At 47.8% G+C, this 26,798-nt stretch overlaps 1 protein-coding gene across 1 annotated transcript in view; it reads right to left on the reverse strand.

Annotated features, from left to right (window-relative positions):
- Window positions 1-26,798, reverse strand: part of LOC110513519 (netrin receptor UNC5A-like) — a 598,088-nt gene that overhangs the window by 36,337 nt on the left and 534,953 nt on the right. Inside the window, exon 12 of the mRNA XM_036943545.1 lies at window positions 7,894-8,043. Within this exon, the coding sequence (XP_036799440.1) occupies window positions 7,894-8,043 (150 nt within the window). The remainder of the gene's footprint in view (window positions 1-7,893; window positions 8,044-26,798) is intronic.

The raw sequence follows: 26,798 nt of genomic DNA on the forward strand, positions 1-26,798 counted from the left end.
TCCCTGTCCTCTATAGATCCCTATGACCCCTGATCATCCCTGCCCTCTATGTCCCCCTATGACCCCTGGTCATCCCTGTCCTCTATAGATCCCTATGACCCCTGGTCATCCCTGCCCCCAATAGATCCCTATGACCTCTGGTCATCCCTGCCCTCTATAGATTCCTATGACCTCTGGTAAACCCTGCCCTCTATGTCCCCCTATGACCCCTGGTCATCCCTGCACTCTATGTCCCCCTATGACCCCTGGTCATCACTGTCCTCTATAGATCCCTATGACCCCTGGTCATCCCTGTCCTCTATAGAGCCCTATGACCCCTGGTCATCCCTGTCCTCTATAGATCCCTATGACCCTTGGTCATCCATGTCCTCTATAGATCCCTATGACCCCTGGGCATCCCTGTCCTCTATAGATCCCTATGACCCCTGATCATCCCTGTCCTCTATAGATCCCTATGACCCCTGATCATCCCTGCCCTCTATGTCCCCCTATGACCCCTGGTTATCCCTGTCCTCTATAGATCCCTATGACCCCTGGTCATCCCTGCCTTCTATAGATCCCTAAGACCTCTGGTCATCCCTGCCCTCTATAGATCCCTATGACCTCTGGTAATCCCTGCCCTCTATGTCCCCCTATGACCCCGGGTCATCCCTGTCCTCTATAGATCCCTATGACCTCTGGTCATCCCTGCCCTCTATGTCCCCTTATGACCCCTGGTCATCCCTGCCCTCTATAGATCCCTATGACCCCTGGTCATCCCTGCCCTCTATGTTCCCCTATGACCCCTGATCACCCCTGCCCTCTATGTCCCCTATGACCCCTGGTCATCCCTGTCCTCTATAGATCCCTTTGACCCCTGGTCATCCCTGCCCTCTATAGATCCATATGACCTCTGGTCATCCCTGCCCTCTATAGATTCCTATGACCTCTGGTAATCCCTGCCCTCTATGTCCCCCTATGACCCCTGGTCATCCCTGCACTCTATGTCCCCCTATGACCCCTGGTCATCCCTGTCCTCTATAGATCCCCATGACCTCCCCGTCATCCCTGTCCTCTATAGAGCCCTATGACCCCTGGTCATCCCTGTCCTCTAAAGATCCCTATGACCCTTGGTCATCCGTGTCCTCTATAGATCCCTATGACCCCTGGTCATCCCTGTCCTCTATAGATCCCAATGACCCCTGGTCATCCCTGTCCTCTATAGATCCCTATGACCCCTGGTCATCCCTGTCCTCTATAGATCCCTATGACCCCTGGTCATCCCTGCCCTCTATGTCCCCCTATGAACCCTGGTCATCCTTGTCCTCTATAGATCCCTATGACCCCTGGTCATCCCTGTCCTCTATCGATCCCTATGACCCCTGGTCATCCCTGTCCTCTATAGATCCCTATGACCCCTGGTCATCCCTGCCCTCTATGTCCCCCTATGGCCCCTGGTCATCCCTGTCCTCTATAGATCCCTATGACCCCTGGTCATCCCTGTCCTCTATGTCCCCCTATGACCCCTGGTCATCCCTGCCCTCTATAGATCCCTATGACCCCTGGTCATCCCTGCCCTCTATAGATCCCTATGACCCCTGGTCATCACTGCCCTCTATGTCCCCCTATTACCCCTGATCATCCCTGTCCTCTATAGATCCCTATGACCCCTGATCATCCCTGCCCTCTATGTCCCCCTATGACCCCTGGTCATCCCTGTCCTCTATAGATCCCTATGACCCCTGGTCATCCCTGCCCCCGATAGATCCCTATGACCTCTGGTCATCCCTGCCCTCTATAGATTCCTATGACCTCTGGTAAACCCTGCCCTCTATGTCCCCCTATGACCCCTGGTCATCCCTGCACTCTATGTCCCCCTATGACCCCTGGTCATCACTGTCCTCTATAGATCCCTATGACCCCTGGTCATCCCTGTCCTCTATAGAGCCTTATGACCCCTGGTCATCCCTGTCCTCTATAGATCCCTATGACCCTTGGTCATCCATGTCCTCTATAGATCCTTATGACCCCTGGGCATCCCTGTCCTCTATAGATCCCTATGACCCCTGATCATCCCTGTCCTCTATAGATCCCTATGACCCCTGATCATCCCTGCCCTCTATGTCCCCCTATGACCCCTGGTTATCCCTGTCCTCTATAGATCCCTATGACCCCTGGTCATCCCTGCCTTCTATAGATCCCTATGACCTCTGGTCATCCCTGCCCTCTATAGATCCCTATGACCTCTGGTAATCCCTGCCCTCTATGTCCCCCTATGACCCCTGGTCATCCCTGCACTCTATGTCCCCCTATGACCCCGGGTCATCCCTGTCCTCTATAGAGCCCTATGACCCCTGGTCTTCCCTGTCCTCTATAGATCCCTATGACCCCTGGTCAACCCTGTCCTCTATAGAGCCCTATGACCCCTGGTCATCCCTGTCCTCTATAGATCCCTATGACCCTTGGTCATCCCTGTCCTCTATAGATCCCTATGACCCCTGGGCATCCCTGTCCTCTATAGATCCCTATGACCCCTGATCATCCCTGCCCTCTATGTCCCCCTATGACCCCTGGTCATCCCTGTCCTCTATAGATCCCTATGACCCCTGGTCATCCCTGCCCTCTATAGATCCCTATGACCTCTGGTCATCCCTGCCCTCTATAGATTCCTATGACCTCTGGTAATCCCTGCCCTCTATGTCCCCTTATGACCCCTGGTCATCCCTGCACTCTATGTCCCCCTATGACCCCTGGTCATCCCTGTCCTCTATAGAGCCCTATGACCCCTGGTCATCCCTGTCCTCTATAGATCCCTATGACCCCTGATCATCCCTGCCCTCTATGTCCCCCTATGACCCCTGGTCAACCCTGTCCTCTATAGATCCCTATGACCCATGGTCATCCCTGTCCTCTATAGATCCCTATGACCCCTGGTCATCCCTGTCCTCTATAGAGCCCTATGACCCCTGGTCATCCCTGTCCTCTATAGATCCCTATGACCCTTGGTCATCCGTGTCCTCTATAGATCCCTATGACCCTTGGTCATCCGTGTCCTCTATAGATCCCTATGACCCCTGGGCATCCCTGTCCTCTATAGATCCCTATGACCCCTGGTCATCCCTGCCCTCTATGTCCCCCTATGACCCCTGATCATCCCTGTCCTCTATAGATCCCTATGACCCCTGATCATCCCTGCCCTCTATGTCCCCCTATGACCCCTGGTCATCCCTGTCCTCTATAGATCCCAATGACCCCTGGTCATCCCTGCCCCCGATAGATCCCTATGACCTCTGGTCATCCCTGCCCTCTATAGATTCCTATGACCTCTGGTAAACCCTGCCCTCTATGTCCCCCTATGACCCCTGGTCATCCGTGTCCTCTATAGATCCCTATGACCCTTGGTCATCTGTGTCCTCTATAGATCCCTATGACCCCTGGTCATCCCTGTCCTCTATAGATCCCTATGACCCATGGTCATCCCTGCCCTATATGTCCCCCTATGACCCCTGATCATCCCTGTCCTCTATAGATCCCTATGACCCCTGGTCACCCCTGCCCTCTATAGATCCCTATGACCTCTGGTCATCCCTGCCCTCTATAGATTCCTATGACCTCTGGTAAACCCTGCCCTCTATGTCCCCCTATGACCCCATGTCATCCCTGCACTCTATGTCCCCCTATGACCCCTGGTCATCCCTGTCCTCTATAGATCCCTATGACCCCTGGTCAACCCTGTCCTCTATAGATCCCTATGACCCATGGTCATCCCTGTCCTCTATAGATCCCTATGACCCCTGGTCATCCCTTCCCTCTATGTCCCCCTAAGACCCCTGATCATCCCTGTCCTCTATAGATCCCTATGACCCCAGGTCAACCCTGCCCTATATAGATCCCTATGACCTCTGGTCATTCCTGCCCTCTATAGATCTCTATAGCCCTCTATAGATCCCTATGACCTCTGGTCATCCCTGTCCTCTATTGATCCGTGTCCTCTATAGATCCCTATGACCCCTGGGCATCCCTGTCCTCTATAGATCCCTATGACCCCTGGTCATCCCATAGAGGGCAGGGATGACCAGGGGTCATAGGGGGACATAGAGGTCAGGGATGATCAGGGGTCATAGGGATCTATAGAGGACAGGGATGATCAGGGGTCATAGGGGGACATAGAGGGCAGGGATGACCAGGGGTCATAGGGATCTATAGAGGACAGGGATGACCAGGGGTCATAGGGATATATAGAGGACAGGGATGACCAGGGGTCATAGCGATCTATAGAGGACAGGGATGACCAGGGGTCATAGTGGGACATAGAGGACAGGGATGACCAGGGGTCATAGGGATCTATAGAGGGCAGGGATGGGCATAAGGCGGACAATTCCCTCCCCCACAAAACTAAACAATACCATTTTTTAAATGTATTTTTTATTTTTATTTTTTAGGAACTCAGTCAGATTCTCAATTTACTGTCGACAGAACATGCATCATTTAGAAACATGTCTGAGCATCAGCAGGGGCCATAGGGATTTATAGATGTCTGAGCATCAGCAGGGGCCATAGGGATTTATAGATGTCTGAGCATCAGCAGGGGCCATAGGGATTTAGAGATGTCTGAGCATCAGCAGGGGCCATAGGGATTTATAGATGTCTGAGCATCAGCAGGGGCCATAGGGATTTAGAGATGTCTGAGCATCAGCAGGGGCCATAGGGATTTATAGATGTCTGAGCATCAGCAGGGGCCATAGGGATTTAGAGATGTCTGAGCATCAGCAGGGGCCATAGGGATTTATAGATGTCTGAGCATCAGCAGGGGCCATAGGGATTTAGAGATGTCTGAGCATCAGCAGGGGCCATAGGGATTTATAGATGTCTGAGCATCAGCAGGGGCCATAGGGATTTAGAGATGTCTGAGCATCAGCAGGGGCCATAGGGATTTAGAGATGTCTGAGCATCAGCAGGGGCCATAGGGATTTATAGATGTCTGAGCATCAGCAGGGGCCATAGGGATTTAGAGATGTCTGAGCATCAGCAGGGGCCATAGGGATTTATAGATGTCTGAGCATCAGCAGGGGCCATAGGGATTTAGAGATGTCTGAGCATCAGCAGGGGCCATAGGGATTTATAGATGTCTGAGCATCAGCAGGGGCCATAGGGATTTAGAGATGTCTGAGCATCAGCAGGGGCCATAGGGATTTATAGATGTCTGAGCATCAGCAGGGGCCATAGGGATTTAGAGATGTCTGAGCATCAGCAGGGGCCATAGGGATTTAGAGATGTCTGAGCATCAGCAGGGGCCATAGGGATTTATAGATGTCTGAGCATCAGCAGGGGCCATAGGGATTTAGAGATGTCTGAGCATCAGCAGGGGCCATAGGGATTTATAGATGTCTGAGCATCAGCAGGGGCCATAGGGATTTAGAGATGTCTGAGCATCAGCAGGGGCCATAGGGATTTATAGATGTCTGAGCATCAGCAGGGGCCATAGGGATTTAGAGATGTCTGAGCATCAGCAGGGGCCATAGGGATTTATAGATGTCTGAGCATCAGCAGGGGCCATAGGGATTTAGAGATGTCTGAGCATCAGCAGGGGCCATAGGGATTTATAGATGTCTGAGCATCAGCAGGGGCCATAGGGATTTAGAGATGTCTGAGCATCAGCAGGGGCCATAGGGATTTAGAGATGTCTGAGCATCAGCAGGGGCCATAGGGATTTATAGATGTCTGAGCATCAGCAGGGGCCATAGGGATTTAGAGATGTCTGAGCATCAGCAGGGGCCATAGGGATTTATAGATGTCTGAGCATCAGCAGGGGCCATAGGGATTTAGAGATGTCTGAGCATCAGCAGGGGCCATAGGGATTTATAGATGTCTGAGCATCAGCAGGGGCCATAGGGATTTAGAGATGTCTGAGCATCAGCAGGGGCCATAGGGATTTATAGATGTCTGAGCATCAGCAGGGGCCATAGGGATTTAGAGATGTCTGAGCATCAGCAGGGGCCATAGGGATTTAGAGATGTCTGAGCATCAGCAGGTGCCATAGGGATTTATAGATGTCTGAGCATCAGCAGGGGCCATAGGGATTTATAGATGTCTGAGCATCAGCAGGGGCCATAGGGATTTAGAGATGTCTGAGCATCAGCAGGGGCCATAGGGATTTATAGATGTCTGAGCATCAGCAGGGGCCATAGGGATTTAGAGATGTCTGAGCATCAGCAGGGGCCATAGGGATTTATAGATGTCTGAGCATCAGCAGGGGCCATAGGGATTTAGAGATGTCTGAGCATCAGCAGGGGCCATAGGGATTTAGAGATGTCTGAGCATCAGCAGGGGCCATAGGGATTTATAGATGTCTGAGCATCAGCAGGGGCCATAGGGATTTAGAGATGTCTGAGCATCGGCAGTTTCCTCTTGCTATATGGCAGTCTAGATTGGGGAATTAGTCACGTCATCTAACATGTTCTAGATTGGGGAATTAGTCATGTCATCTAACATGTTCTAGATTGGGGAATTAGTCACGTCATCTAACATGTTCTAGATTGGGGAATTTGTCACGTCATCTAACATGTTCTAGATTGGGGAATTAGTCATGTCATCTAACATGTTCTAGATTGGGGAATTAGTCACGTCATCTAACATGTTCTAGATTGGGGAATTAGTCACGTCATCTAACATGTTCTAGATTGGGGAATTAGTCACGTCATCTAACATGTTCTAGATTGGGGAATTTGTCATGTCATCTAATATGTTCTAGATTGGGGAATTAGTCACGTCATCTAACATGTTATAGATTGGGGAATTAGTCACGTCATCTAACATGTTATAGATTGGGGAATTAGTCACGTCATCTAACATGTTCTAGATTGGGGAATTTGTCATGTCATCTAACATGTTCTAGATTGGGGAATTAGTCCAGCAAACCTTCTACGTTTGTAGTGAACTTGGTAGAAATACCGACCGGGAGGGCCCCACATTGATTTTGTTAGTCACTCTCACTCATTTTACTGCAAACATTTCTCTCCAGCCTATGGAAAAATGGGTAGAATTTCAGGAATAACATAAATGTTTTAGTTTGCAAAGCGGGTTAGGGTCCCCCATCGATTTTAGGGTCCCCCGTCACTTTCACTCAGTTATCACTGCAAACAGGCAATTAGCTGTAAAACAAGTCTGTCGATGTACCCTTGAGCAAAGCACTAAACCATCCTTTGCTCTTGGGGCGCCGTACCCGGTTAAACAACACATTGAAAATGAAAAGATATTTTGAACTCACCTGGTACCCAGCCAGTAGTTTGGATGGATGGTTCGTAACCCTGACCCCTGACTCCTAACACTTGACCCTAACTCACCTGGTACCCAGCCAGTAGTTTGGATGGATGGTTCGTAACCCTGACCCCTGACTCCTAACACTTGACCCTAACTCACCTGGTACCCAGCCAGTAGTTTGGATGGATGGTTCGTAACCCTGACCCCTGACTCCTAACACTTGACCCTAACTCACCTGGTACCCAGCCAGTAGTTTGGATGGATGGTTCGTAACCCTGACCCCTGACTCCTAACACTTGACCCTAACTCACCTGGTACCCAGCCAGTAGTTTGGATGGATGGTTCGTAACCCTAACTCACCTGGTACCCAGCGAGTAGTTTGGATGGATGGTTCGTAACCCTAACTCACCTGGTACCCAGCCAGTAGTTTGGATGGATGGTTCGTAACCCTAACTCACCTGGTACCCAGCCAGTAGTTTGGATGGATGGTTCGTAACCCTAACTCACCTGGTACCCAGCCAGTAGTTTGGATGGATGGTTCGTAACCCTAACTCACCTGGTACCCAGCCAGTAGGTTGGATGGATGGTTCGTAACCCTAACTCACCTGGTACCCAGCCAGTAGGTTGGATGGATGGTTCGTAACCCTAACTCACCTGGTACCCAGCCAGTAGTTTGCTTCTCCAGTGTGCCTGGGGCATGTCGTGGATGGAGAGGCGCAGGTTGTGGTAGCTGTCTTTAAACAGTAGGACGTGGGGCTCATCAATCAGACGGCCACCTAGCTGTCTTTCCATCTGCATCACCTCCTAGAGAGAGAGAAAGAGATAGAGAGAGAGCGCGAGAGAGTGAGAGAGCAAGAGAGAGAGAGCGAGAGAGAGAGAGCGAGAGAGAAAGCGAGAGAGAGAGCGAGAGAGCGAGAGAGAGAAGACAGAGAGAGAGAGAGAGAGACAGAGAGAGAGAGAGAAAGAGAGAGAGACAGCGAGAGAGAGCAGATAGAGAGAGAGCAGACAGAGAGAGACAGAGACAGAGAGAGAGACAGATAGAGAGAGAGACAGAGAGAGAGACAGAGACAGAGAGACAGAGACAGAGAGAGAGAGACAGAGCCAGAAAGAGAGACAGAGACAGTTTACTGTTAATTTTTGTTGTTTTTCACTTTATATATTCACTTTGTATGTTGTCTACCTCACTTGCTTTGGCAATGTTAACACATGTTTCCCATGCCAATAAAGCCCTTGAATTGAATTGAATTGAATTGACAGAGAGACAGAGAGAGAGACACACAGAGAGAGACACAGAGAGAGAGAGACAGAGAGAGAGACAGAGACAGAGAGACAGAGACAGAGAGAGAGACAGAGAGAGAATAACTTTAGTCTGTATGCTTGTATTCTTCTTTTCACTCTGTCATTTAGGTTAGTATTGTGAAGTAACTACAATGTTGTCGATCCATCCTCAGTTGTCTCCCATCACAGCCATTAAACTGCGTAACTGTTTTAAAATCACCAATGGCCTCATGGTGACATCACTAAGCAGTTTCCTTCCTCTCCTGCAGCTCAGTTCAAAAGGACGACTGGGTGGTTTTAATACATCATTGCTATTGTTACCCATCTACCAATCACTGCCCTTTTTTTTATGAGGCTTTAGAAAAGCTCCCTTGTCTTTGTAGTTGAATCTGTGGTTGAAATGCAATAAATTGCAGCCCCCCCCCCCCCCCCCCCACCTCCCCGCCGACTCTGCAATAGAAAGAATACCATGTCGTCTCTAATCATATTAGAACAGTTTAGACGAGAGCAAAACATCTTCAAACCTTTTCTTTCATAAAGACGACTTCATACAACATTTTCAGTTTCTGCAAATGTATCATATACAGCCTGCACATTGAGTTAGTGTGCAGATCAAATTTTAATCAATAGAAACAAATAACACCACTGCGTATGTAATATATTTATATTTATATATATATATATATATATATACATATATATATTTTTTTAAACCATGCATTTTGAACAAAAAAAATAATAATTCTACAGTAGCCTACCTTGAGAATCTTGCCTTTTTAGGATGAGAGAAAATCTTTTTTTTTTTTTTTTTTGTGATTCTGTACCTTGAGAATCTTGCCTTTTTAGGATGAGAGAAAATCTTTTTTTTTTTTTTTTTTTTGTGATTCTGTACCTTGAGAATCTTGCCTTTTTAGGATGAGAGAAAATCTTTTTTTTTTTTTTTTTGTGATTCTGTTTAATAGTGGCCTTTTAAACAACAACAACAACAACAACAACAACCACAGTGAGTAGGTTACACATTTCACCAACAAATCGTGAAGAGTGAATAGTGTAGTCTCAAAGCAAACTGATTGGCCGTTCCACTTTTCCCTCTCAACGTTGACCTGGTTATTTTTTCCGGGGCGCTGTTGTTTGAAGTTCTGTCATCACAAACATGTTGAAGTTAACTTGTCACAGTAAACATATTTGACAGAAAGATGGCCTTGGAAGCAGCCACGGTGTGTTCGCATATGGGTGTCTCAGGCTGGACTGTAACATAATGAAAACCTTTTAACAATGTTGGGTAAATAGATGGGAAAAAAAATGCAGAATTGTGTTAAATGTAAACAGCTTGGGAAGGAAACATGATTTCACAGATTTAAATCATGTAATATTTGGCCTAGTGATTATTTCTCACTATCTACTTGTGGAGCTACGCATTAACAGCCTGTGAACTACTCATTGACAGCCCGTGAAGCTACCGGATATTCAACCTTTGTAGGCTGATGGAAGACTACTTGGAGTCAGTGGGAGAATCTCAATTGCGTACTCCTCATGAACCCTCTCTCCTCGCCTCTTTTTTCTAAGCCAATTGGAGGAGAAGGTCAGAGAGGAGGGACCAACGGGTTTTGAGAAGGAGGTGATGAGAGAGGACACGAGGAGTATGCAAATAGATTGTCCCTCTGAGTCAGAGTGCAGTACAGCGAGGACGAATCAGACACGGCCGTTCTCATCATGGTTCTGACAGGCAAAAGGGACATGATACAATGAATTTACTCCATGTTAAAATGATATTCAACAACACCGTCAGACCTACACTATCAGACCTACACCATCAGACCAACACCATCAGACCAACACTATCAGACCAACACTTTCAGACCAACACTATCAGACCAACACCATCAGACCAACACTATCAAACCTACACAATCAGACCAACACTATCGGATCAACACTATCAGACCAACACCATCAGACCATCCGACCAACACCATCAGACCAACACCATCAGACCAACACTATCAGACCAACACCATCAGACCAACACTATCGGATCAACACTATCAGACCAACACCATTAGACCAACACCATCAGACCATCCGACCAACACCATCAGACCAACACTATCGGACCAACAACATCAGACCAACACTATCGGACCAACAACATCAGACCAACACTATCAGACCAACACCATCAGACCATCCGACCAACACCATCAGACCAACACTATCAGACCAACACTATCAAACCTACACCATCAGACCAACACTATCGGATCAACACTATCAGACCAACACCATCAGACCAACACTATCAGACCAACACTATCAGACCAACACTAACGGACCAACACTATCAGACCAACACTATCAGACCAACACTATCAGACCAACACTATCAGACCAACACCATCAAACCAACACCATCCGACCAACACTATCAGACCAACACCATCAGACCAACACCATTAGACCAACACCATCAAACCAACACCATCAGACCAACACTATCAGACCAACACTGTCAGACCAACACTATCAGACCAACACTATCAGACCAACACTATCGGACCAACACCATCAGACCAACACCATCAGACCAACACTATCAGACCAACACAATCAGACCAACACCATCCGACCAACACTATCAGACCAACACCATCAGACCAACACCATTAGACCAACACCATCAGACCAACACCATCAGACCAACACCATCAGACCAACACTATCGGACCAACACCATCCGACCAACACCATCAGACCAACACCATCAGACCAACACTATCAGACCAACACCATCAGACCAACAATATCGGACCAACACCATCCGACCAACACCATCAGACCAACACCATCAGACCAACACCATCAGACCAACACTATCAGACCAACACTATCAGACCAACACCATCAGACCAACACCATCAGACCAACACCATCCGACCAACACAATCAGACCAACACCATCAGACCAACACCATTGGACCAACACTATCAGACCAACACCATCAGACCAACACTATCGGACCAACACCATCCGACCAACACCATCAGACCAACACCATCAGACCAACACTATCGGACCAACACCATCAGACCAACACCATGAGACCAACACCATGCGACCAACACCATCAGACCAACACTATCGGACCAACACCATCCAACCAACACCATCAGACCAACACTATCGGACCAACAACATCAGACAAACACTATCGGACCAACACCATCAGACCAACACCATCAGACCAACACTATCGGACCAACAACATCAGACCAACACTATCAGACCAACAACATCAGACCAACACCATCAGACCAACACCATCAGACAAACACTATCAGACCAACACAATCCGACCAACACCATCAGACCAACACTATCAGACCAACACTATCGGACCAACACCATCAGACCAACATCATGAGACCAACACCATGCGACCAACACCATCAGACCAACACTATCGGACCAACACCATCCAACCAACACCATCAGACCAACACTATCGGACCAACAACATCAGACAAACACTATCGGACCAACACCATCAGACCAACACCATCAGACCAACACTATCGGACCAACAACATCAGACCAACACTATCAGACCAACAACATCAGACCAACACCATCAGACCAACACCATCAGACAAACACCATCAGACCAACACAATCCGACCAACACCATCAGACCAACACTATCAGACCAACACCATCAGACCAACACCATTGGACCAACACTATCAGACCAACACCATCCGACCAACACCGTCAGACCAACACCATCAGACCAACACCATCCGACCAACACCATCAGACCAACACCATCAGACCAACACTATCAGACCAACACCGCCAGACCAACACCATCAGACCAACACCATCAGACCAACACCATTGGACCAACACTATCAGACCAACACCATCCGACCAACACCGTCAGACCAACACCATCAGACCAAAACCATCCGACCAACACCATCAGACCAACACCATCAGACCAACACTATCAGACCAACACCGCCAGACCAACACCATCAGACCAACACCATCGGACCAACACCATTGGACCAACACTATCAGACCAACACCATCCGACCAACACCGTCAGACCAACACCATCAGACCAACACCATCCGACCAACACCATCAGACCAACACCATCAGACCAACACATTCCGACCAACACCATCAGACCAACAACATCAGACCAACACCATCAGACCAACACTATCAGACCATCCGACCAACACCATCAGACCAACACCATCAGACCAACACCATCAGACCAACAACATCAGACCAACACCATCAGACAAACACTATCAGACCATCCAACCAACACCATCAGACCAACACCATCAGACCAACACCATCAGACCAACACTATAAGACCAACACCATCAGACCAACACTATCGGACCAACACCATCCGACCAACACCATCAGACCAACACCATCCGACCAACACCGTCAGACCAACACCATCAGACCAACACCATCCGACCAACACCATCAGACCAACACCATCAGACCAACACATTCCGACCAACACCATCAGACCAACAACATCAGACCAACACCATCAGACCAACACTATCAGACCATCCGACCAACACCATCAGACCAACACCATCAGACCAACACCATCAGACCAACAACATCAGACCAACACCATCAGACAAACACTATCAGACCATCCAACCAACACCATCAGACCAACACCATCAGACCAACACCATCAGACCAACACTATAAGACCAACACCATCAGACCAACACTATCGGACCAACACCATCCGACCAACACCATCAGACCAACACCATCAGACCAACACCATCCGACCAACACCATCAGACCAACACCATCGGACCAACACCATCAGACCAACACTATCGGACCAACACCATTAGACCAACACTATCAGACCAACAGTATCAGAACAACACTATCGGACCAACACCATCAGACCAACACTATCGGACCAACACCATTAGACCAACACCATTAGACCAACACCATCAGACCAACACCATTAGACCAACACCATCAGACCAACACCATTAGACCAACACCATCAGACCAACACCATCAGACCAACACCATCAGACCAACACGATCAGACCAACACCATTAGACCAACACCATCAGACCAACACCATCAGACCAACACAATCAGACCAACACCATTAGACCAACACTATCAGACCAACACTATCGGACCAACACCATTAGACCAACACTATCGGACCAACACTATCGGACCAACACCATCAGACCAACACTATCAGACCAACACCATCAGACCAACACCATTGGACCAACACTATCAGACCAACACCATCAGACCAACACTATCGGACCAACACCATCCGACCAACACTATCAGACCAACACTATCGGACCAACACTATCGGACCAACACCATCAGACCAACATCACCAGACCAACACCATCAGACCAACACCATCAGACCAACACAATCAGACCAACACCATCAGACCAACACCATCAGACCAACACCACCAGACCAACACTATCAGACCAACACCACCAGACCAACACCATCAGACCAACACCATCAGACCAACACCATCAGACCAACACCACCAGACCAACACCATCAGACCAACACCATCAGACCAACACTATCAGACCAACACTATCGGACCAACAACATCAGACCAACACTATCGGACCAACAACATCAGACCAACACCATTGGACCAACAACATCAGACCAACACTATCGGACCAACACCATCAGACCAACACCATTAGACCAACACCATCAGACCAACACCATTGGACCTACACCATCAGACCAACACCATTAGACCAACACCATCAGACCAACACCATCAGACCAACACTATCCGACCAACACCATCAGACCAACACCATCCGATCAACACCATCAGACCAACACCATCGGACCAACACCATCAGACCTACACAATCAAACCAACACCATCAGACCAACACTATCGGACCAACACCATCCGACCAACACCATCAGACCAACACCATCAGACCAACACCATCAGACCTACACCATCCGACCAACACCATAAGACCAACACCATCGGAAAAACACCATCAGACCTACATCATCAGACCAACACCATCAGACCAACACTATCGGACCAACACTATCGAACCAACACTATCAGACCAACACTATCAGACCAACACTATCAGACCAACACCATCAGACCAACACTATCGGACCAACACCATTAGACCAACACCATTAGACCAACACCATCAGACCAACACCATTAGACCAATACCATCAGACCAACACCATTAGACCAACACCATCAGACCAACACCATCAGACCAACACCATCAGACCAACACCATCAGACCAACACCATCAGACCAACACCATTAGACCAACACTATCAGACCAACACCATCATACCAACACAATCAGACCAACACCATTGCACCAACACTATCTGACCAACACTATCGGACCAACACCATTGGACCAACACTATCAGACCAACACTATCGGAAAAACACCATTGGACCAACACTATCAGACCAACACTATCGGACCAACACTATCAGACCAACACCATCAGACCAACACCATTGGACCAACACTATCAGACCAACACTATCGGACCAACACCATTGGACCAACACTATCAGACCAACACTATCGGACCAACACTATCAGACCAACACCATCAGACCAACACCATCCGACCAACACTATCAGACCAACACCATCAGACCAACACTATCGGACCAACACCATCAGACCAACACCATCAGACCAACACCATTAGACCAACACTATCGGACCAACACCATCCGACCAACACTATCGGACCAACACCATCCGACCAACACCATCAGACCAACACCATCGGACCAACACCATCAGACCAACACTATCGGACCAACACCATTAGACCAACACTATCAGACAAACACTATCAGACCAACACTATCGGACCAACACCATCAGACCAACACTATCGGACCAACACCATTAGACCAACACCATTAGACCAACACCATCAGACCAACACCATTAGACCAACACCATCAGACCAACACCATTAGACCAACACCATCAGACCAACACCATCAGACCAACACCATCAGACCAACACCATCAGACCAACACCATTGGACCTACACCATCAGACCAACACCATTAGACCAACACCATCAGACCAACACCATCAGACCAACACTATCCGACCAACACCATCAGACCAACACCATCGGACCAACACCATCAGACCAACACCATCAGACCAACACCATCAGACCTACACCATCCGATCAACACCATCAGACCAACACCATCGGACCAACACCATCAGACCTACACCATCAAACCAACACCATCGGACCAACACCATCCGACCAACACCATCAGACCAACACCATCAGACCAACACCATCAGACCTACACCATCCGACCAACACCATCAGACCAACACCATCGGACCAACACCATCAGACCAACACCATCAGACCAACACCATCATACCAACACTATCGGACCAACACCATTAGACCAACACTATCAGACCAACACTATCAGACCAACACTATCAGACCAACACCATCAGACCAACACTATCGGACCAACACCATTAGACCAACACCATTAGAACAACACCATCAGACCAACACCATTAGACCAATACCATCAGACCAACACCATTAGACCAACACAATCAGACCAACACCATCAGACCAACACCATCAGACCAACACCATCAGACCAACACCATCAGACCAACACCATTAGACCAACACTATCAGACCAACACCATCATACCAACACCATCAGACCAACACCATTGCACCAACACTATCTGACCAACACTATCGGACCAACACCATTGGACCAACACTATCAGACCAACACTATCGGAAAAACACCATTGGACCAACACTATCAGACCAACACTATCGGACCAACACTATCAGACCAACACCATCAGACCAACACCATTGGACCAACACTATCAGACCAACACTATCGGACCAACACCATTGGACCAACACTATCAGACCAACACTATCGGACCAACACTATCAGACCAACACCATCAGACCAACACCATCCGACCAACACTATCAGACCAACACCATCAGACCAACACTATCGGACCAACACCATCAGACCAACACCATCAGACCAACACCATTAGACCAACACTATCGGACCAACACCATCCGACCAACACCATCAGACCAACACTATCAGACCAACACCATCAGACCAACACTATCAGACCAACACCATCAGGCCAACACTATCGGACCAACACCATCCGACCAACACCATCAGACCAACACTATCAGACCAACACCATCAGACCAACACTATCGGACCAACACCATTAGACCAACACTATCAGACCAACACCATCAGACCAACACTATCGGACCAACACCATTAGACCAACACCATCAGACCAACACCATCAGGCCAACACCATCAGACCAACACCATCAGACCAACACCATCAGGCCAACACCATCAGGCCAACACCATCAGACCAACACTATCAGACCAACACCATTAGACCAACACTATCGGACCAACAACATCAGACCAACACTATCGGACCAACAACATCAGACCAACACCATTGGACCAACAACATCAGACCAACACTATCGGACCAACAACATCAGACCAACACCATTGGACCAACAACATCAGACCAACACCATCAGACCAACACTATCAGACCAACACTATCAGACCAACACTATCAGACCAACACCATCAGACCAACACCATTAGACCAACACTATCAGACCAACACTATCAGACCAACACTATCAGACCAACAACATCAGACCAACACCATCAGACCAACACCATCAGACCAACACCATCAGACCAACACCATTAGACCAACACTATCAGACCAACACCATCAGACCAACACTATCAGACCAACACTATCAGACCAACACCATCAGACCAACACTATCAGACCAACACCATCAGACCAACACTATCAGACCAACACTATCAGACCAACACTATCAGACCAACACCATCCGACCAACACTATCAGACCAACACCATCAGACCAACACTATCAGACTCACTCACTGGCTCACTCACTGGCTCACTCACTGGCTCACTCACTCACTCACTCACTCACTCACTCACGTCTTAGGGAGATAGAGACACCGCGTGAAGCCGTAGCAGGTCGGCTAACGTCTCAACATTCCTTTAAAGTCACGGCAAGGTGACGTCCCCTGACTCTGTGTGTGTCTGTGCTCCGGGCCTCCTGAGAATGACATTAGCATGCTAATACAGCAGTCTCCCTTCCCTCCCTCCCCCTTTTTTGCTGCCATCTCTTGTACCTGTTCTATGATGATGAAGTCACCACTGTGACCATTAGTCTCCTGATTATTGTCCCCGCATGGCATAACTCGTTAATTTCATTTTTTGTTTTTGTGCCAGTACAGATTTGTAAACTCATGCATATTATTTTAATCTCAGTGGGACGGGAGAAGAGAGCCATTTGTTGTCGTCTCACACACCATCTGGAGAGAAGGGGATAATATCCACTGACGTTAGAGCGTCTGTGTTTTTGTGTGTGTGTTTGTCAATGAGTAGCCCGTGAGCTACTCACTGATAAGAACACTAGGAGATCTGTAATATATATGTATATATATTACTATTGAACAACACTGCCTGCCTGTCTGTCTGTCTGTCTGTCTGTCTGCCTGTCTGTCTGCCTGCCTGCCTGTCTGTCTGTCTGTCTGTCTGCCTGCCTGCCTGCCTGCCTGTCTGTCTGTCTGCCTGCCTGCCTGCCTGCCTGCCTGCCTGCCTGCCTGCCTGCCTGTCTGCCTGCCTGCCTGCCTGCCTGCCTGCCTGCCTGCCTGTCTGTCTGCCTGCCTGCCTGCCTGCCTGCCTGCCTGCCTGTCTGTCTGTCTGTCTGTCTGTCTGTCTGTCTGTCTGTCTGCCTGCCTGCCTGTCTGTCTGTCTGTCTGTCTGTCTGTCTGTCTGTCTGCCTGCCTGCCTGCCTGCCTGCCTGCCTGCCTGCCTGCCTGTCTGTCTGACTGTCTGTCTGCCTGCCTGCCTGCCTGCCTGCCTGTATGCCTGCCTGTCTGTCTGCCTGCCTGCCTGCCTGCCTGTCTGTCTGTCTGTCTGTCTGTCTGCCTGCCTGCCTGCCTGTCTGTCTGTCTGTCTGTCTGCCTGTGTGAGAGAGAGAAACTGTTCCAAAAACAACAGTGCTCATAATGACCATATGTTGAATGCGGCAGTATGCTGCTGGAAGTGTTTGTTTGTGTGTGTGAGTGAGCGAGCGAGAGAGAGAGAGTGATATGGTGTGTGTGTCCGTCCTTGTGTGAGTGCCATGTGTGCATGCATGAATTCCCAGGCCGGACTGATCCTCATTATAATGAAAAGCAACCTGCTCATTATCTCTTCTGACACTCCTGCCTCCTTCTGTTAACTCTCTATCTATCTATTACTGTTAAAACTTCTTTGGTACTGGGGGGCAGTATCGAGTAGCTTGGATGAATATGGTGAGTAAACTGCATGCTACTCAGGCCCAGATGCTAATATATGCATATTATTAGTAGATTTGGATAGAAAACACTCTGAAGTTTCTAAAACTGTTTGAAGGATGTCTGTGAGTGTAACAGAACTCATATGGCAGGCAAAAACCTGAGAAATAAATCCAACCAGGAAGTGGGAAATCTGAGGTTTGTAGTTTTTCAAGTCATTGTCTATCGAATATACAGTGTCTATAGCGTCAAATTGCACTTCCTAAGGCTTCCACTAGATGTCAACAGTATTTAGAACCTTGTTTGAGGCTTCTACTGTGAAGGAGGTGGGAATGAGAGCTGATTGAGTCAGGGGTCTGGCAAAGTGCCATGAGCTGATCATGCGCGCTCACGTGATAGTTGTTCCATTGCATTTCTACAGACAAAGGAATTCTCCGGTTGAACATTATTGAAGATTTATGATAAAAACATCCTAAAGATGGATTCTATACATCGTTTGACATGTTTCTACAAACTGTAATATGACTTTTCGTTTGAACTTTCGCCTGGACTTGCCCGCGCCTCGTGAGTTTCGATTGTGTACTAAACGCGTGCACAAAAACGAGGTATTTGGACATAAATTATGGACTTTATCGAACAAAACAAACAAACATTTATTGTGGAACTGTGATTCCTGGGAGTGCATTCTGATGAAGATCATCAAAGGTAAGTGATTTTGGTCTCTGAGCTCCATACTCAGATTATTGCATGGTTTGCAATAGTTTTTTTTAAATCTGACACAGCGTTTGAGCATTAAGGAGAAGTGGATCTAAAATTCCACGCTTAACACTTGTATCTTTTAGCAATGTTCATAATGAGTATTTCTGTAAATTAATGTGGCTCTCTGCAAAATCACCGAATGTTTTTTTGGAACTACTGAACATAACGCGCCAATGTAAACTGAGATTTGTGGATATAAATTTGAACTTTATCGAACAAAACATACATGTATTGTGTAACATGAAGTCCTATGAGTGTCATCTGATGAAGATCATCAAAGATTAGTGATTCATTTTATCTCTATTTCTGCTTTTTGTGACTCCTCTCTATGGCTGGAAAAATGGCTGTGTTTTTCTGTGACTAGTTGCAGACCTAACATAATCGTTTGGTGTGCTTTCGTCATAAAGCCTTTTTTAAATCGGACACTGTGGCTGGATTTACAACAAGTTTATCTTTAAAATGGTGTAAAATACTTGTATGTTTGAGGAATTTTAATTATGTTATTTCTATTGCGCCCTGCAATTTCACTGGCTGTTGGCAAGGTGGGACGCTACCATCCCACTGGTACCAAAGAGGTGTTAACTCTCTATCTATCTGTTATCTCTCTATCTATCTGTTATCTCTCTATCTATCTGTTAACTCTCTATCTATCTGTTATCTCTCTATCTATCTATCTGTTAACTCTATTTATCTGTTATCTCTCTATCTATCTGTTAACTCTATCTATCTGTTAACTCTCTATCTATCTATCTGTTAACTCTCTCTCTATCTGTTAACTCTCTCTCTATCTGTTAACTCTCTATCTATCTGTTAACTCTCTATCTATCTATCTGTTAACTCTCTATCTATCTGTTAACTCTCTATCTATCTGTTAACTCTCTATCTATCTGTTAACTCTCTATCTATCTGTTAACTCTCTATCTATCTATCTGTTAACTCTCTCTCTATCTGTTAACTCTCTATCTATCTATCTGTTAACTCTCTATCTATCTATCTGTTACCGTTAAAATAGAGGTCTGTTTCTGTTATATCTGTTACTGTAAAGACAACGTCTAATCCCCCTCAAGAGAACAAAAGGATTTGGCATGGGTCCTCAGATCCTCAAAAGGTTCGCTACACTCGCATTAACATCTGCTAACCATGTGTATGTGACAAATAAAATTTGATTTGATTTGACTTGATTTGAGCTGCACCATCGAGAGCATCCTGACCGGTTGCAAGACTGCTGAACTATTATTCAAATGGGATGATTAGGGACTACAGGAAAAAGAGGACCGAGCACGCCCCCATTCTCATCAACGGGCTGTAGTGGAGCAGGTTGAGAGCTTTAAGTTCCTTGGTGTCCACATCACCAACAATCTAACATGGTCCAAGTACACCAAGACAGTCGTGAAGAGGGCAAGACAAAACCTAATCCCCCTCACGAGACTGAAAAGATTTGGCATGGGTCCTCAGATCCTCAAAAGGTTCTACAGCTGCACCATCGAGAGCATCCTGACTTGTTGCATCCTGACCGGTTGCATCACCTCCTGGTACGGCAACTGCTCGGCCTCTGACCGCAAGGTACTACAGAGGGTAGTGCGAACGGCCCAGTACATCACTGGGGTCAAGCATTCATGCCATCCAGGACCTCTATACCAGGCGGTGTCAGAGGAAGGCCCTAAAAATGAATCAAAGACTCCAGCCACCCTAGTCATAGACTGTTCTCTCTGCTACCGCACGGCAAGCGGTACCGGAGCACCAAGTCTAGGTCCTAGAGGCTTCTAAACAGCTTCTACCCCCCCAAGCCATAAGACTCCTGAACAGCTAATTAAATGGCTGCCCAGACTATTTGCTTTGCCCCCCCCCCCCCCTCTTTTAATGCCACTGCTACTCTCTGTTATTATCTATAGAGAGTCACTTTAATAACTATACCTACATGTACATATTACCTGTGCGGTGCCCACGCACATTGACTCTGCACCGGTACCAACTGTATCTCACTATTGTTATTTTACTGCTGCTCTTTAATTACTTGTTACTTTTATTTCTTATTTCTTATTCATATTTTTTTTAACTGCATTGTTGGTTTAGGGGCTTCTAAGTAAGTATTTCTACACCTGTTGTATTCGGCGCATGTGACTAATATAATTTGATTTGATGTGATATGATTCAGGAAGAGTAACTGTTGTCTTGGCAACAGGGGCAACGAGGATCCTAATGAATACTAAATACACTCTAAAGGGATAGAGTGCTATTCTGGACTCTAATTCTGACCTGTCAGCAAATATATCTGTAACTTGAAATAGGAGACAGTGCAAGCTGCCAATTAAACACTTATCAACGATGGCTAGCATGAACACCACTGTCAGTGTCTGTGTCTGTGTGTGTCTGTCTGTCTGTCTGTCTGTCTGTCTGTGTGTGTGTGTGTGCGTGTATGTGCATCCATAGCTGTGTGTGTGTGTGTGTGTGTGTGTGCGTGTGTGTGTGTGTGTGTGTGTGTGTGTGTGTGTGTGTGTGTGTGTGTGCGTCCATAGCTGTGTGTGTGATAGTCCACATATGTAATCGGTTCAGGCAATAATGACCGTCTCTACGCCCCATTATCCAGTTAACTAATGACAGCCCTGCGTCCCAAATGAAATCCCATGTCCTATATAGTGCACTTGTTTTGACCAGAGCCCATAGAGGGAGACAGACTCTACAATACGAGAGACTGAACCCTGTACTGTTTACTCTGCCACAGAGGGAGACAGTCTCTACGATACGAGAGACTGAACCCTGTACTGTTTCCTCTGCCACAGAGTGAGACAGTCTCTACGATACGATACCCTGTACTGTTTCCTCTGCCACAGAGTGAGACAGTCTCTACGATACGATACCCTGTACTGTTTACTCTGCCACAGAGGGAGACAGTCTCTACGATACGATACCCTGTACTGTTTACTCTGCCACAGAGTGAGACAGTCTCTACGATACGATACCCTGTACTGTTTACTCTGCCACAGAGTGAGACAGTCTCTACGATACGATACCCTGTACTGTTTACTCTGCCACAGAGTGAGACAGTCTCTACGATACGATACCCTGTACTGTTTACTCTGCCACAGAGTGAGACAGTCTCTACGATACGATACCCTGTACTGTTTACTCTGCCACAGAGTGAGACAGTCTCTACGATACGATACCCTGTACTGTTTCCTCTGCCACAGAGTGAGACAGTCTCTACGATACGATACCCTGTACTGTTTACTCTGCCACAGAGGGAGACAGTCTCTACGATACGATACCCTGTACTGTTTCCTCTGCCACAGAGTGAGACAGTCTCTACGATACGATACCCTGTACTGTTTACTCTGCCACAGAGTGAGACAGTCTCTACGATACGATACCCTGTACTGTTTACTCTGCCACAGAGTGAGACAGTCTCTACGATACGATACCCTGTACTGTTTACTCTGCCACAGAGTGAGACAGTCTCTACGATACGAGAGACTGAACCCTGTACTGTCTTCAATAGAGAAACAAGGCTTTTGAATTAGAATATCTAATCACACATTAATCACCAATTGAGAGATAAATGATCCCGTTCCATTCACTGAGGAGGAGTAGAGAGAGGAGATCTGAGACGGGTCCGTAGCCCAAATGGAACACTATTCCCTACACTCATACTCCCATCACTCATCCCTCCTTCCGTCAGTCCACACTCATCCCTCTATCCGTCCACACTTAACCTCCTCTCCCTTCATCCCTTCATCCCCTCCCTCTGTCCACACACTCATCATCTCCAGAACACTCATCCCTCCAGCCTCCACCCCATCCTCCGTCCCTCCATCCTTCCACTCCCTCCAGCCTCCACCCCATCCTCCGTCCTGCCCTCCAGCCTCCACCCCATCCTCCGTCCTGCCCTCCAGCCTCCACCCCATCCTCCGTCCCGCCCTCCAGCCTCCACCCCATCCTCCGTCCTGGCCTCCAGCCTCCACCCCATCCTCCGTCCTGCCCTCCAGCCTCCACCCCATCCTCCGTCCTGCCCTCCAGCCTCCACCCCATCCTCCGTCCTGCCCTCCAGCCTCCACCCCATCCTCCGTCCCGCCCTCCAGCCTCCACCCCATCCTCTGTCCCTCCATCCTTCCACTCCCTCCAGCCTCCACCCCATCCCCCGTCCCGGCCTCCAACCTCCACCCCATCCCGCCGTCCAGCTCCACCCCATCCTCCGCCCCGCCCTCCAGCCTCCATCCCATCCTCCGCCCCGCAGCCCAGCCTCCACCCCATCCTCCGTCCCGCCCTCCAGCCTCCACCCCATCCTCCGCCCCGCCCTCCAGCCTCCACCCCATCCTCCGCCCCGCCCTCCAGCCTCCACCCCATCCTCCGTCCGTCCCTCCATCCTTCCACCACCTCTAGACTCCACCCCATCCTCCGCCCTGCCCTCCAGCCTCCACCCCATCCTCCGCCCCCCCCTCCAGCCTCCACCCCATCCTCCGCCACGCCCTCCAGTCTCCACCCCATCCTCCGCCCCACCAGGGCCTAGAGACATAGCACCTATCTGTGTTTGTGATAAACCATGACCAGGCCTCCTCCCCTTCTCCGATGGGGAATAATAGACACATGTAGCTAATCTCTCCAGGCTGGGCTGGATGACAGGAAAAGGTTTGATCCTGTCTGCACCAAACCAAACATTTATACAACACAACACAACACACAACACAACACACAACGCAACACAACACAACACACAACACAACACAGCGCACAACACACAACACAACACAGCGCACAACACACAACACAACACACAACGCAACACAACACACAACACAGCGCACAACACACAACACAACACAGCGCACAACACACAACACAACACAACACACAACACAACACAACGCAACACAACACACAACACACAACACAACACACAACACAACGCAACACACAACACAACACACAACACAACGCAACACACAACACAACACACAACACAACACAACACACAACACAACACAACACAACACACAACACAACGCAACACAACACAACACACAACACAACACAATGCAACACAACACAACACAACGCAACACAACACACAACACAACACACAACGCAACACAACGCAACACAACGCAACACAACACACAACACAACACACAACGCAACACAACACACAACACACAACACACAACGCAACACAACGCAACACAACACACAACACAACACAACACACAACACAACACACAACGCAACACAACGCAACACAACGCAACACAACACACAACACAACACAACACACAATGCAACACAACGCAACACAACGCAACACACAACACAACACACAACACAACGCACAACACAACACACAACACAACACACAACACAACACACAACGCAACACAACGCAACACAACGCAACACAACACACAACACAACACACAACGCAACACAACGCAACACAACACACAACACACAACGCAACACAACGCAACACAACACACAACACAACACAACACACAACACAACACACAACGCAACACAACGCAACACAACACACAACACAACACAACACACAATGCAACACAACGCAACACAACGCAACACACAACACAACACACAACACAACGCACAACACAACACACAACACAACACACAACACAACACACAACGCAACACAACGCAACACAACGCAACACAACACACAACACAACACACAACGCAACACAACGCAACACAACACACAACACACAACGCAACACAACGCAACACACAACACAACACAACACACAACACAACACACAACGCAACACAACGCAACACAACACACAACACAACACAACACACAATGCAACACAACGCAACACAACGCAACACACAACACAACACACAACACAACGCACAACACAACACACAACACAACACACAACACAACACACAACGCAACACAACGCAACACAACGCAACACAACACACAACACAACACACAACGCAACACAACGCAACACAACACACAACACACAACGCAACACAACGCAACACAACACACAACACAACACAACACACAACACAACACACAACGCAACACAACGCAACACAACACACAACACAACACAACACACAATGCAACACAACGCAACACAACGCAACACACAACACAACACACAACACAACACACAACGCAACACAACGCAACACAACACACAACACAACACAACACACAACACAACACACAATGCAACACAACACACAACACAATGGCCGATACCGGAAGAAAGGGAGAAATAGCGAACCCTGAACCGTTTAATGAGATTAGCTCGAACTTTACAATACTTCTAACAAGTCATCTAGTAAACCTCAAACATCTTGTTTAAAGTTAGGCTACATTGAAGTTTGGTTCCATTCATAACAATAATTGAAGTGTCATTGAAAGGTCGTGATAGATTAATATTTTGTCTAAAACAGTCTATTGTTCTTTGTTGGCCTAAGAAGGTGACCAAGAAGTGCACTTCAAGCTAAGTAGTAGATGTAAAAATAGTGCACACTTCTGAGTTGTAACACAGTAATAGTAATTAAAAAGTTTAAGTGTGATATATGTAACTACTTACTGTATCTATAAATGTTGTTTTTAGTTTTACTTCTGGAAAAAAAATCTGTCTCTTTGACACAACAATGTGAAGCATGTGGTGTGTTAGGTTTAAGGGCTAGGTTAGGGGTTAGGGTTAGGGGTTAGGTTAGGTTTAAGGGCTAGGTTAGGGGTTAAGGCTAGGGGTTAGGGTTAGGGGTTAGGTTAGGTTTAAGGGCCAGGTTAGGGGTTAGGGTTAGGGGTTAGGGTTAGGGGTTAGGTTAGGTTTAAGGGCTAGGTTAGGGGTTAGGGTTAGGGGTTAGGTTAGGGGTTAGGTTAGGGGTTAGGGTTAGGTTTAAGGGCTAGGTTAGGGGTTAGGGTTAGGTTAGGGGTTAGGTTAGGTTTAAGGGCTAGGTTAGGGGTTAGGGTTAGGGGTTAGGTTAGGGGTTAGGTTAGGGGTTAGGTTAGGTTTAAGGG

Source organism: Oncorhynchus mykiss, chromosome 14 (assembly GCF_013265735.2).
Source record: "Oncorhynchus mykiss isolate Arlee chromosome 14, USDA_OmykA_1.1, whole genome shotgun sequence".
In the NCBI taxonomy this organism is placed as follows: domain Eukaryota; kingdom Metazoa; phylum Chordata; class Actinopteri; order Salmoniformes; family Salmonidae; genus Oncorhynchus; species Oncorhynchus mykiss.